Genomic DNA, 14,887 nt, shown 5'->3' with positions numbered 1-14,887 from the left:
GCAGGAGATCCCATTAGAGGCAGCCATTGTTACTAGAGACAAATTTTTCGCTTAAAAAAAAAATGGCCTTACTTGAGATCAGCCTTAGTAGATGTCAATGCTAGTAGAGGTTTTACTGTCTGTGTGAAATCGCTGGATGTGGACATAAGGGGGTTAAGACATTCTTCAAGGTTTTGCCCCTGCAGGATACCACCAGAGGTTTTGTGGAAATATCATTTCCCCCAAAAAGGGTCACCACCTAAGGATATTCCAATATTTCCTTAAAATAACTTTCAGACTTACATGTTGGTGATTGTAATTGGTTATAAGCGTGGTTTTGCTGTAGCTCCTATCCTTCTTCCGGGTTACATTCTCTGTAGCAGGGGTAGGGTGGATATCAGGGCTTTGGTATAGGCTGCATCCACCAGCTTCTTGGGAAAGCCTTTTTCTTCAAAATGCCTCCTCAGGATAGTTGATTGCTCCTTGTGTGCACTGACCGAAGAACAATTCCTCCGTATCCTTTTAAACTCGCCGTACGGGATGTTTGTTTTTCAGGATCCTGCATGGCTACTAGCAAAATTTTAAGTAGATATTGGTGTCTGTCTGTTAAAAAAAAGGCTTTCGTATTTAGAAAACCTTCCTAACATATTCCTTACTGAGCTGGAGAACTCTAATCCCCAATCACTATCCTTGAGCTCTGCCATATCTCCTATATGAACAAGATGTCATCAATAAATCTTATATAGGGTTACACGATGGTCCTGGATCTCTCCAAGGTTTGTGTAAGAAGGGGCACATTTTGTCCCCGAGGCCGTGCCCTTTGTAGAAAAAAATGATCATTATATTTGAGATAATTTGATCCTAAAGAAAAATTACCAGCTTCCACTAAAGGCTCCCCTGATGGCTTGGCATCAGTCATATCACGTCAAGTGGTCTAATGCTCCCCACCTTCAAAGCTCAGATTGTGTTCAACATTTGTGTATTACACACCCATGGTATAAAAAGAAGTTTCCCAAAGTTGTATGTTCCTACAGCTAATGGTTCCTCAGTTAGCCCCCCTCCGTTTAGGGGGGTGTCTGCAGGTGCGCACAGTGAACCAAATGGCATTTTTTAGTTAACAACACATTTGGAACTACGTGATCCTAAAAGCTAAAAAAATGGAGGTCCTGCACAACATTTTATGCCACGTTTAATGGAACCATCGTGAACTTTTCTGGTTCCAAAGCCAGCTTGAAAACTTTGCTCGGAGGATGCCTCAAAATCTGTCATTCTCCGCAAAAGGAAATTTGGGTCAGGGTTTGGCCCACGGTAGCATCTACCCAAAAGGTGATACAAACCTGATATTTGTACCATGTATTATACTAGTGGTAGTCCCTATTCTGATGGATTTTCAGCTCCTGAAGACCTGCAGGCACTTCACAGCAATCCATCAAATATGTCATTGTTTACAAAAATAATTATAAAAGTTTCCACTTTTCAAGCATAATTATAAAAAAAAACAAACAAAAAACAACTTTTTTTTCTTACTGATACTATGTGAAAATTTTTTTCCCCTCTGTTTCAGAGCTACATCCTCTGCTGTCACTTATAGGGGGAAATCTGCCGCCTTGTACTGTAGCAGGCATGTGGAGGGGATTTTACTGAAGTTTACGTGCAGAAGTTGACCCGCAGCGTGGATTTTAAAGGGGTTCTGACATGAATAATGTTTTTATGCTTTAGCAGCCATTGTTCCCTGGTCTGCCTAATGGACACAGGGAACCCAACGATTTAATGGCTGCTAAAACATAAAAACATAATACTTACCTTGTCTCCTGTTGTTGTTGACATCGGGGGGGGGGGGGGGGGGGGGTCATCTCCCGGCAGGCGCTGTTCTTCTGCTTCTTCCTCCACGAGCGGCGCCGCTCCGGGATCGCGCGCAGTGTAGAGGTGCCCTCTGACAGGAGTCAGGACGGGCCGCGTCTCCACTGCGCACACGCAGAATCTCGGAGTTCAGTGTCAGAACCCCTTTAAGATCTACAGAATGCTAACTTTCTATTGTGGGTTTTCACTGCAGATTTCATCCTCTTTGATGTAATCTGATCAAATCCACCATCATATCTACAAGTTATACATAATTCTATCTTGGAATTGCTGTGAAATTCACAAGTAGATTGATGATGGACAAATCCTCCTTAAAATCGTTAGTCTTTGCAAATACAATTATGAAAATGTCGGGGCTTCGCACCCCTCTAAACATCATATAACCTCTGCCTTTCATTGCCCCTAGACACCACCTCCAGTAGTTCTCCATGCAATATTCATTCACTTATCATTCAGCATTTCTCATTCCTATGTGGAACAAACGTTGTTTGAACTGCTGGAAAAGTGAACGAGCCGCTGCTGGTTTTTATGCCGACTGAAACTGAACGAGAACCTTAACATTAAATATGCTATTTTTGTTTTGAAAAGAGAAAAAAGATCCATTAAAGGGGTTGTCTCGCGGCAAACATCAAAATTTTACATTACCCCATCCCCCTGTCACCCCCCCCCCCCTGGCATAAAATAGCAAATTAAAGCGGTTTTTAAACCGCTTGCTACTCACCGATCTGACGAAATATGGAGTTATAAAAATCTTCTCCCTCAGATGGCCGCCGGTCCTTTCCCAGGGATGCACTGCGGTTTTCTCCCATGGTGCACCGCGGGTCTTCTCCCATGGTGCACCATGGGCTCTGTGCGGTCCATTGCAGATTCCAGCCTCCTGATTGGCTGGACTCGGCACACGTGACGGGGCGGAGCTACGATGACGACGCGGTGACCAGCTCTCCGGCACGAGCGGCCCCATTCACCAGCCAGAAGCACGGACTGCGCAAGCGCGTCTAAAAAAGCAAGAAGCCAGCGAAATTAGACTGAGCCATGGAGACGGGGACGCTAGCAACGGAGCAGGTAAGTGAATAACTTCTGTATGGCTCATATTTAGTGCACAATGTACATTACAAAGTGCATTAATATGGCCATACAGAAGTGTATACCCCCACTTGCTGCCGTGAGACAACCCCTTTAATAATGGTTGAAAGAATGCAGATGTTAATCCAGCCTAAGCTCATTTGGGCATGTAGCATTCTATTTAACCCTTTAATGCTACAGGACGTACTGTTACGTCCTGCATGTTCGGGATGTGTTTGAAAGGAGATCGCGGGTTATCTTCCTTCATACAACGCAGGTTCTGGTGGTTTCTTACATCTGACACCTGCCGGCAACAGCTCCGATCAGTTAAGCAGCTCATCAGAGCTGTTAACCCGTTAAATGCCAGCAGCATTTAATTTAAATCCCTCAGCTGATTTTCGGGGGTCCTGTACCCCCCCCCCCCCCCCCCCCCCGCGTGATGAGATTGCAGGAAGCCGTGCGAGTGTCATGGCAAGTGGGGTCCTTCTGAAAGGCTCCTGGGCTGTCATGGCAGAATGCCTATCAAGCCATACCCAATCACAGTATAATGTAATGGTATGGCATTGTATCATACTGAAAGAGCGATCAAAGCATCACAAGTTCTTGTTCCCTCTGGGGTCTAAGAGAGAAAGTAAAAATAAGATTAATAAAAAAAGTTATAAGTTAAAAAAAACTCCTAATAAGTTCAAAAAATATTTATAATAAAATAAAAATGCATATTTGGTATTACTGCGTCCGTAAAAGTCCGATCTAGCAAAGTAATGCACTACCCTACACAGTGAACGTCATTAGAAAAAAACACACCAGAAATGCGCTTTTTTGGTCCTCCTGTCTCCAAGAAAAAATGCAATAAAAGCAATCAAAAAGTTGTATGTATGCCAGAATGGTACCAACGGAAATGACAGGATGTCTTGCGAAAAATGAGGCCTCACACTCATGAGGAGAGGGGAGTTTGAAATATAAGCCCTACCCTGAAAATAAGCTGTAGTTGAAGGGAAAAAAAAATGCAAAAAGTATACATCACCTCTCCCGCGCTGTCTGGGACGCCGCAGCAGCTTCTCCCCGGGTCCTTGCACTGATCATCATTCTCCTCTTCTGGCCGAGGATTGAAAAGTCCCCGACTTTAAAGATGTTCAATGAAAATGCCTTACTTTTCTTTCTTTGTGTTATTGTAACTGAAAATGGAAATTGAAAATGAGAAAATAAAGAATTAAAAAAAAACAAAAGTCCCCGGCTGCCGGAAGCGCTGGTTGTGTTTGGCTGCCATTCATCGAGCACTGGCTGTGATTGGCTAAGCGTCAGCCAATCACAGCCAATGCTTCCAGGAGGCAGGGATTTTTGAATCCCTGGCCAGAAGAGAAGATGCAGACGGGCTGACAGCGCTTCTAAGGTGATGTAAGTGTTTTTTGTTTTTTTTTTTTCTGCAACTAGGGCTTAGATTATAGCTTTGACAGTAGGATATACTACTGTCAAAGTTGCATCGCAGGAATACCGTGTTTTCGTGTGATGCGATGCAACAGAGAGGAAGGCTCCATAGGGAAACGTGGGCTACAAAACCTCGCTCGTCGTGGGCATATCGCCAGACCCGTGAGGTTTTTGTGTCAGGTTGTAGCATGCTACAAAACATTGAATATGTGAAGGAACCCATAGGGAAGCATGGGCTTCACATACATGTGATTTGTAGCAACGCAACTTTGTCGCCCGTGTGACGGAGGCCATAGGGCAGTCAACCCACTGGCCCTATATCTTGGCAAATTTGGCGTGGCAGCCTCGGGTCATATGTCAGTTTATATAGATGTATGACCCCATTTATTACTTCATGCTGCCAAGCAGCCCAATAGGATTTTGGATGTTTAAAGACGGTCTGTTTACACTGAAGGAGCCATTGTACGGTTTTCTGCATGCGGTCCACCTGGTGCATGCATTTACACTGAGTGACAATCCTTCACATTCTCACTGGATCGTGTGAATCCAAACAATCTGGTGACTCCCATTTAAGGATTTGCAGCCATACATAGTGTAACCTTTATTTAATAAGGATTTAAACAAAAATGTGACAAGCAGAGTTTCTCGTTGACGTGTGTCCCTGCATACCTGGGCACATCTTGGCATTCAGAAGATTGTAAAAACTCGTTGACGACGCACATTGTTGCTTCGGTAGTGTTCATATTGGTTGTCTTCAGCTAGAAATGGCTATAACTAAATAAATAGCTGCTAAAAAGTTAACATGCGAGAGGAGGGCCATTCAAGCGTGTGTTTTCTCGTGAGCCTTTGATTTTAAACGGGAAAGATCTTTAACAGGTTTAAGGCCCTCTGTCCACGGCTGAGGCGGAATATCACTAACGATATTCCGTGGCGGGGTATGATGGGGAAGAGCTGACACAGGTCTCAGCGGTGAGCCTATTGAACAGATAAGCTCATCGCGGCATGCCGCAATTTAGATCCCGCGAGTGGCGAATCGCTAGGATCATCGCCCGGGGACATGCAGCCTTACAAACATGTTAAAATTACATTTCAGAAAAGGCTTGAAATGCGCAAGAGATAGGCGTGTGTGGTGTATGTAAAAATATACAGACCTCTAATGGGCGCAGACTTCTGCCGTCTGTAAATGATGCATTGTACTGTACTTCTTTGCAGATTTTAGACACAAAATAAGCACTAAAAATCTGGTACTAATACACTACGTGTGAATGTTGTGTACCTTTTTACAAAAGAGCCCTATTTTTTTTTTCTTTTTGTGATGTTTTCCGTTTGCCACATATGCAACTCTGCTTTAATTTTAAGGGTTTTTTTGTATGTTTTCCTTTTCTAAAACAATTTTCTTCTCTTCCGCAGCTTCCAATTAAAGCCGGGCAGCAGAATACACACACCAAAGTCAGCATGGAGCACAACAAAGAGTGTCTCATAAACATTTCAAAGTACAAATTCTCTCTGGTCATAAGTGGACTTACACACATCTTAAAAAATGTAAACAACATGGTAAGTTTGAGGCAAATGACTTCTAGAGTTGATTTAATTGAGATTGTTTGTAGTCTGAGGAATTGGAAAAAGGCAAATATTGTCCCTATATTAAAAAAAAAAGGAAGAAGATGGATCCAGGAAACTACAGGCCTGTGAGCCTGACTTCTATACTGGGAAAGATCTTTGAACAAATTCTAAAACACCATGAATGCACTTGGATGAGAATAGAGTAATTAACCAGAGCCAGCATGGGTTTGCAACAAACAAGTCATGCCAGACGAATCTAATTTCCTTCTATGACAGAATCACCGACTTGGTTGATTAGGGAAATGCGGTAGATATAGTATAGCTTGACTTTAGTAAAGCTTTTGACAAAGTATCTCATACCATCCTTATTGAAAAAATGACCAACTATAGAATAGACAAGGCAGATTATAAGGATTCACAACTGGCTGAGTGACTGTACTCAGTGGTCATAAATGGCTGCACATCCAAGTGGAAGAATGTATCAAGTGGGGTACCACAAGGCTCTGTCCTAGGCCCAGTGGGGGTCAACATTTTTATAAATCATCTGGAGAAGGGAAATTATGGGAAATTGATCAAATTTGTGATTGATACAAAGCTAGGAGGGATAGCTAAAACTAGACGAGAGAGGGGGGATTCAAAAAGATGTAGCCATGAGTCAATAGTGTGGTGATGCAGCAAAAAATGCAAACACAATTCTGGGATGTATTAAGAGAAGCATAGAGTCTAGATCACATGAGGTAATTATACCCCTCTACTCTACCATAGTCAGACCTCATCTGGAATACTGTGTCCAGTTCTGGGCACCCCACTTTAAAAAAGACACAGACAAACTGGAGCAAGTTCAGAGAAGTTGCCAAGTTGCTGAGCGGTCTGCAAATCATGTCCTATGAGGAACGGTTAAAGGATCTGGGAATGTTTAGTTTGCAAAAAAGAAGACTGAGAGGAGACTTAATAGCTGTCTACAAATATCTGAAGGGCTGTCACACTGTAGAGAGAGCAGCTCTATTCTCATTTGTACAAGGAAAGACCAGAAGCAATGGGATGAAACTGAAAGGGAGGAGACACAGATTAGATATTACACAGTGAGGGGGATCAATAAGTGGAACAGGTTGCCATGGGAGGTGGCGAGTTCTCCTTGGACGTCTTCAAGCAGAGGCTGGACAGACATCTGTCAGGGATGATTTAGTGAATCCTGCACTGACGGGGTTGGACCAGAAGACCCTGGAGGTCCCTTCAACTCGACCATTGTATTCTATGCTCTATGATGTTCATAAGTAAGCCTTTAATATTGAGGCTAAGATTGCGCAGAAGACTTTGTCTATGAGTAATACACATGTTATGTACTGATCACAAAGTGAATTTGTTTTTAGATGCATGTTTCTGCAATTTGAAGAAAACTGTATTTCCCAGTAGTTACATATAATGTTCATGTATGGAGACTTGTGCAACACAAAAAAGGAACATTTTACACTGAACGATTAGCATTCAAGATTCTCGCTGGATCAAGAGAATCTGAACGGTCATCTGTCAGCGTAAATACTGCCAGTGGCTGAAGAACGAATGATGATTTATTTGTCATTCAGTTTCTGCAAGCATACAAATCAAACGACAATTGGTATTTGTGAACAGGCAGTCGTACATCTTTGAACGACTGCCTGTTTACTGTGAGCGCAAGTAATCGCTTTTCACTGGTCCATTTTATGCAGGCATAAAAATCCTTGTGGACTCGTTCACTTATTGTTCCATTTAACAGCGCTCGTTCAGTCTTTCACGTTTGATGTATAAGTAAAGGACTGAACAATTTCTTGTTTTTTGAGCCTACAATGTATGTACCTGTTTAAACAGACTGCGCAGGTGAACGAGCGAACTCTGACATAATTTTCTCATTTAAACAATAAATTGGCTCATCTGGAAGGGCCCTTAGATGTCCTTTACACTTCCATGTTCAGGACCTGTATTATTTCTGTATGGACTAAGTTCAGGATCTTGTAGCCTTTATTACTCTGGAATTCAAGGCAATGATGCATCCAAGAATTGCAGAGGGAGATTATGTTGGCTGGAAGGGAGGGTTTGAAGACTGGACTGCATGACTAGTCAGTTTAGTGACATCGCCATCGACATGATTATCTAACCCTAATTATCATACAGCGCTCAGCATATCATAGCTCATACTTTACATAATGCTGAAACTGACCGTTTATTAAGGAGCATCTACCGTATTTAAAGCTATTCTCGTTGGTGTAATAGAGTGATGGTGGCTAAGAAGACTTAAGGGGTTTTCCAGGGAGATGCTATTGATGACCTATCATCAGGATAGGTCATAAATTGTTGATCAGCTGGGGTCTACCGCTCAGGACCCCCACCGATCAGCTGTGCAGGCGAATGCTGTCAGTGCCGCAATAACATAGAGGTCGGAGCGGAAGCCTCTGCACCGACCTCTGTGTAGTGGACGGCGCTTGTTACTGCAGGCACGGCTCTCATTGTGATCAATGGGAGCCATGCTTTCAGTTATAAGCTCTGGACACTACTTGGGATGTCAGCGCGGAGACTTCTGCTCCAAATACAGAGATCGGAGCAGAAGCTGATTTCAATGACAGCCCTGCCTGCGGTTACAAGCGATGGCCACTACACAGAGGTTGACGCGGAGGCTTGTGCTTCAACCTCTGTATTTGGAGCTGAGGTCTCCACGCTGACGTCCCTAGTAGTGGCAGGAGCTTGTAACTGTTTGATTTCAATGAGCGCCGTGCCTGCAGTTACAAGTGCTGGCTTCCGCTCCGACTTCTGTGTTATTGCGACGCTGATGGCATATGCCCAAACAGCTGATCGGTCGAAAACCCCTTTAAACCAAGTAACTTGTTCCCTTTTAAAGGGAATGTGTCAACAGAAAATAACCAGTGGGTCTCCATAGGACGTAATGGGCAGTATTTGGGATTATGGACCCTGCACATAATGTATCAGAAAGATTGCTCCATGCTCCAGTTCTGATACTCATGTGCCCTTTGTAGGTATTTTCAGCAGTGCACAAGGGTCGGACCCATCTGTAGCGGTACAGCCCCATACACAGCAATCTTTAGGGAATGCAGTATGTGTTCTGACACATTTCTATCGTAGCCAGAATGAACTTTGTACTATAGTAGTTTTTTATATCCGTTCAGATGGGATGGCATTTGCTCCTGACACACGTCCTTGAGTCTTGACTCACGACTCTGTACCTTGTTCACCAATTGTGCTGGACCACTTTTGGTAGGTACTAACCACTACATACTCTGAACCCCTCGCAACACCCACCTTGTTTGTGATTCTCTGTCCTAGTTACAATTTGACTCCAGTCAGTCAGGTCCTTTAGGCCCAATGTCCACGAGCGGGTCCGATATTCTCCGCACGGAATCCTGCCCTGCCTGTGGCCAGTGAGCCCTGTGCACTTGTATTTTCCTGGCAGCGGCACCTTCACAGATGTCTCCTCTTCCGGGTTCGCTGTGCTGTGCATGGTCCTCAGGCTTGCTGTCGGACATGAACAGTACAGTTTTAAAAATAAAAATCTCCTGCTTTCACGTGGGATCCGCGCCACGTCAGCAATGCCAGCTGCATGTGTGCCATGTATCGGAAGGCTTCCATTCACTTCAATGGAAGCCATCCCTGCGGGAACCACACAAGAGTGGTGCATACTGCGATTGTTTTCTGGACTAAAGGTTGCGCAAAACAAATCCTTATGCTTTAATTATTTTTCGCTTTTCTATGGGCGGCTTGATTTGCAGAACTCCCGCGCAGATTCCGCAAATCAAACCGGCTCATGGACATTGGGCCTAAGGTTGCCCATTTTTCCAGTTTTTATCACATGAACTTCAAGAACAAACTGTTCATTTGCCACCGGCTACATCCCACCCTGTGACAGGTGCCAATGTCTCAAGATAATGAATGTTATTCACTTCACCAGTCTATGGCTTTAATGTTCTGGCTGATCGGTGCATACCCTAGCACTTCTTCACATGGGTGTTTGTGTGCAGTCCGTGTATTCTACCGTCAGCACCCATAATGGCAAGAAAGGCTATTCACGTATGTGATTTCGCACGTGGACTCATGGTCTCTGTGGTGAAACACATTGCAGCATGTCCTGTTAGCCCTTGCAGTTTTGGCCCCGTGTACATTGGACGGCACATGGATGGTTGTACATCCGCTCTTCAATGGTTTTCTGTATCTGATTCTTACTGTCGCAGTGCTGGCTTGCCAGTGTGACTAAGCCCTAAATCAGCTGTTTATATAATGTCTGTCTTTTTTCTTTTTTTTTTTGTACAGAGGATATTTGGAGAAGCTGCTGAAAAGAATCTATACTTGTCTCAGCTGATTATATTGGATACACTGGAAAAATGTCTCGCTGGGGTGAGTATACAGAAGTCAAAAGGTTTCCAGCTATGAAAATGTGCACTGACCTCTGAATAAAAAGTGAAGCCAGCTCACCCACAACTGGACACTATCCGGGCAGAGTCTGGAAATTAATGGAAAGCCCTTCACTTCTAAAAACCATTTTTATTGTTATAGAAGTAAAATTTGGGGCGACGTGATAGACAACACATAAACGTACAAGGGTGCAAACCACAATGACGGAACTGGTGGATCTTATTGTCGCATATATTGAGCCGCATACAAATACATTTTCATATTTGTGATATGACCAGAACCTTGTAATTTCCAATAGACTGAAGGATAGAGACTGTAGACAAGCATAAATTGGTGACTTCTGTTCTGTTGAATGGGGCCTCTCCGGCGTGCTCGCGCCACACAGGTCTTCTGCGCATGCGCAGACCAGCTCTCCGGCGCGAGCACACCGGAGCGGCCCCATTCAACAGAACAGAAGAGCAGACTGCGCAAGCGCCTCTAATCGAGGGAGAAGGCGGCTTCGGTCGGCGCCATGGAGACGGGGACGCCAACACTGGAGGGGTAAGTGTATAACTTCTGTATGGCCAATATTTAATGCACGATGTATATTACAAAGTGCATTAATATGGCCATACAGAAGCGCTTTACCCCACTTGCTTTCGCGGGACAACCCCTTTAAGGCCCATTTACACAAGCAGATAATCGCTCACAGCTTTGAGCAATTATTTTGCGTAAAAAATAATTGGCATTTAAGTAGCTTCTCAGCTACCTAAATGCCAATTATGTATGTTAATGAAGCCTTCACTGAGCTCAGACTAATAACCCAAGGCTATTAAATCTCAGATGCTTTGTTCTTCATGGGGAAACAATGCTATCAGCACTCCCCGTGGAGAACGACTGATAAAGCTGATTGCTAAAATCAAGCTCACTTGATTGTAATGATCAGAGAAAAGAGCCCGAAATGCGGGTGACCAGCGCCCATTTACACGCACGATTATCGCTAAAACGATCGCCGATGAGTGAAGTCTTAGCGATAATCGTCCAGCGTAAATGGACCTTTACGAATGTTGAGATAAGAGACATGTTTTTGGAAAGCCATTTTTAAACTTCATTTTTGTGTAAATCTAATAGGAAAAAAATTGATCACCTTCAAACACGTTTTTCTAATTGTGAAGGGGTAACTCGTGTCATAATGTGATTAGCAACAATCCGAGGCCCCGTGAAACCAGTTGAATCTTTCCATTAAACAGTTGATATATCAAGATAAGCACTTGCCATGGGATTGAGTAAAGGTGACTTCATGAGTGCTGCCTCCACTAGAAGACATATCTGGCCACACGTAGCACATTTGTAAATGCATTTTACATTTCCCTTTGTTTGCATTTGTGAGTGGAAGAGCGTCCGGAAGTACAAGATGTTCCCTTACTGGCCATCCTGCCGCAGCTGATCTTGTCATTGCCAGACAGCAGAGATGGCTTTTGCAGGTGTTTCCTAGTTGAATAACCCTGAACGAACTTCCCTTGGGACACCCCTTCCGTCTTTCTGCTTATGTTATACTGTTCCTCCAAATTTCCAAGACCTTATCTTAAATCTTCTATTCATTCTACTATGCCTAATAATACATTGTTGCGTTCCTGATATTTGAACGGAGTATCAGCTATAAAGTAGAATAGAATTTGGATTGATACTAGTTGAATCACAACTAAGCCAATGAACTAACCTTTAAGGTATAAGTCCACTTAAAAATGCTTAATTCTATTGCAAGTTTGTCCTCAAATGAGCTCTGCAGCCTTCCTAAATGTTCACTGCATGTTACTGGGATATGATCCATACACCTTTGGGTATATGCACACATGGTGCAAATTGTGCAGCCGAAAGCTCAACTGCTTAATATTTTTAATAGTTTATATTTGAATAGAAGCAGTTTCTGTTCACTGCTTAACCCTTTCTCTGCCAAGAATGTATCTCATACGCCCTTGCACAGTGGCACTTCAGTAACCAAGGATATGAGATGTTTTTGCTAACAATGACCATTTCAGGCTATATTGTAGATAGAACTTTGATTTTGGTCTTGTTTTTAAAGACAAGAATTATTCTATACACAATACAGCCTAAGGCCGCCTGCACACGAGCGGAAATTCCGCGACGGGCTTTCCCGCGGGATTTCTGCCGCTGGAAGCCTGCATAGGATTGCGTTAACAAACGCAATCCTATGCAGATGGTCGCGCGAAAGCAAACAAACCGCGGCATGTCCTATCTGCGAGCCCCGCACAGAAACATCACTCACCCGCCGCCGACTCCAGCCTGCGCACGCGCCGGCTGCCCGGCAAGCCGGCACATCAAACAGCCGCGGGCGCGGGTGAGTACGCGCTGGTCCCTGCAGGCGCTCGGGTCGGGTCCCGCGGCGAAAATCCTTGCCGCCGGATCAGACCCACCTGTCTGCAGGCGGCCTAAGGCCTCCCTCACACAGACATTTTTGCACAGCGCTTAGCATTGCTTTTTCAGCGCAGCACTAAACCCTCATTTTAATGGGGCTGCTCATAGAAGCATGAAAACGCAGCGTCTTCCACAGCAATGCATGTTCTATCTTTGGCCGCTTTCGGCTCTGCGTTGCCTATTGAAATGAATAGGCAACGGTTTCAGCGCTGCCGAGAACGCAGCACAACTTGGTACCGCATTTTTGGAAGCGCTAAACTCCCTAGCTACACTACATGGGGGGGGGGGGGGGGGATCCATACTCGACAGGTGCCGTCCGGGTACCCGCTGTTGTACTCCGTAGTCTGTGCATGCTGCCAGGCACTTGTCAATCCAGCAAAGCATCTATTGCTAGGGATGGGGATTTAAATCCCTGCCTCCCAGTGAGAGCTTGCTCTGATCGGCTGAGCCAGCTGTTACTCAGCCGACTCAGTCAATCAGAGCAAACTCTTGTTGGAGGCAGGGTCTTCAAATCCTATTACTAGGTAGCAAAATATTCTCTGTCTTCTTGACAAGTGCCCGACAGCCAGCCCGGACCTAAAAAGAACAGCAGCAGGGACCTCGATTCCACCTGCTAGTCGAGTATTGATTTTTTTTTTTTGAAATTTTTTTCCAGCATCCTTGGCTGCGTTTTCAGCTGTGCTGAAAACGCTGGCCTAACGCATGCCCGCGCTGCTGAAACCAGGCTGAAACAGCAGTAAACGCAGCGTTGAAAAATGCTACGTTTCTGCAAATGCCTGGGTACGGGAGGATGGCTGCACACAGGATTCCGCAGCAAATACCTTCCACAGCATGCTATGGAAAAGCGCTTATTCCTTCTTTTTTTTTCTTTTTCTTCCACTCGAGTAGGAAAAATTTGCAGCATGCTCTATTTCAGTGCAGGCTCTTCACAGACTGCTTCCATTAAAGTAATTGGAAGCCGTCCGACCTGCGGCTCATCCACAGGTAACATTGCGGACACGTTGTGAATTATGCATCACCTAGCGACGGCGCGAGAGAATCTGTACTGCGCATGTCTGACGGCGAGCCATCCGGACCATACGCAGCACAGATAATGAAGACGACTGACAGGTACACGGGGTCACTGGCCGGGCACAGAGTCGGATTCCGCATCCGGAATTCCACCCGGTCATGTGCAGATGGCCATAGATGCATAAGGTTGACGTGGGATCTGCATATATTTACAGCTCCAAGTGCAGTACTAGGTCCTGACTGCATTTCTACAGCCTGTATCTCAAGCTAGATCATAGGTAGAGCTGAGCTAGGTTTTATTTTAAAGCCAAGACATTTGGTTTTAAAATAAGCCCAAGATCCCTAATCTAGATAAGCCCTATCTAGAGATAAAGCTGCTCGTTGATATATGTCCCTCTTCAGTCAGGTTTTTCTTCAACTACACCATGAATCAGGGGGGCTGTGGGAGAGCTTACAGGTCACAGGAGAGGTGGAGAGATGGGGATCAGATCCTCCTGTCTGCCCATGTACACCTGTAGATCAGTCTTTTATGCATGCTGTTAGCGCTTTCATTCTTTCAAAAATCATTGAAATCAATCTGGAAAAAAAACAAAAATGGACGCTTGAATTCTGTTCTTAATTCTGTCTGCTCTGAAAACTTGTGTGAAATGAGCCCATAGGGTGACTTTACACACTTAAATTTTGTGTTTGTGGCTTTTCTCTTTAAAAACTCTTTCCTGCAGATTATTTTTTAGCCAAAGTCAAGTAGCTTCAAAAAGGAAAGAAAAATATTAAAGAACTTTAAACTTCTCTGCCTGCTGGATTCACATCTGACTTTGGCTCAAAAAACTACATGAAAAAAACAAAGACAGATGTGGATCCCGCAAGCAAAGAAGTTTAAGACCTTCCTTAATAACTTTCTTTTTTGAATCCACTTTTCACTTTGGCTCAAAAAATCTGCATGAATAACTGGCTTTTTTTCTTAAAAAATAAAAAACCCCAAAACAACAAAACACTATTAGGAATCACTGTAAAGCTCGCACTTTAGTATAACGAAAATATAATGCCATGGATATTATTACAAATTGCTTTTCATTTGTCATGTCCAAAACTTGAGAAATCTGCATATTGGAAGGCAGTAGTGCTTGTATTTGCCATTAAAACAAATTAATATGTATGTGTTAACAAGATTTAACAT

General features: G+C 44.0%; 1 protein-coding gene across 3 annotated transcripts in view; it reads left to right on the top strand.

Moving 5' to 3' along the window:
• Nucleotides 1-14,887, top strand: part of NF1 (neurofibromin 1) — a 206,496-nt gene that overhangs the window by 13,047 nt on the left and 178,562 nt on the right. For all 3 annotated transcript variants that reach the window (XM_066578842.1, XM_066578839.1, XM_066578844.1), the window contains exons 2-3: nt 5,737-5,880; nt 10,183-10,266. In XM_066578842.1, the coding sequence (XP_066434939.1) occupies nt 5,737-5,880; nt 10,183-10,266 (228 nt within the window). The remainder of the gene's footprint in view (nt 1-5,736; nt 5,881-10,182; nt 10,267-14,887) is intronic.

Source organism: Eleutherodactylus coqui, chromosome 1, assembly GCF_035609145.1.
Source record: "Eleutherodactylus coqui strain aEleCoq1 chromosome 1, aEleCoq1.hap1, whole genome shotgun sequence".
NCBI classification, from domain to species: Eukaryota; Metazoa; Chordata; class Amphibia; order Anura; family Eleutherodactylidae; genus Eleutherodactylus; species Eleutherodactylus coqui.
This window is presented reverse-complemented; position numbering and strand designations above follow the sequence as displayed.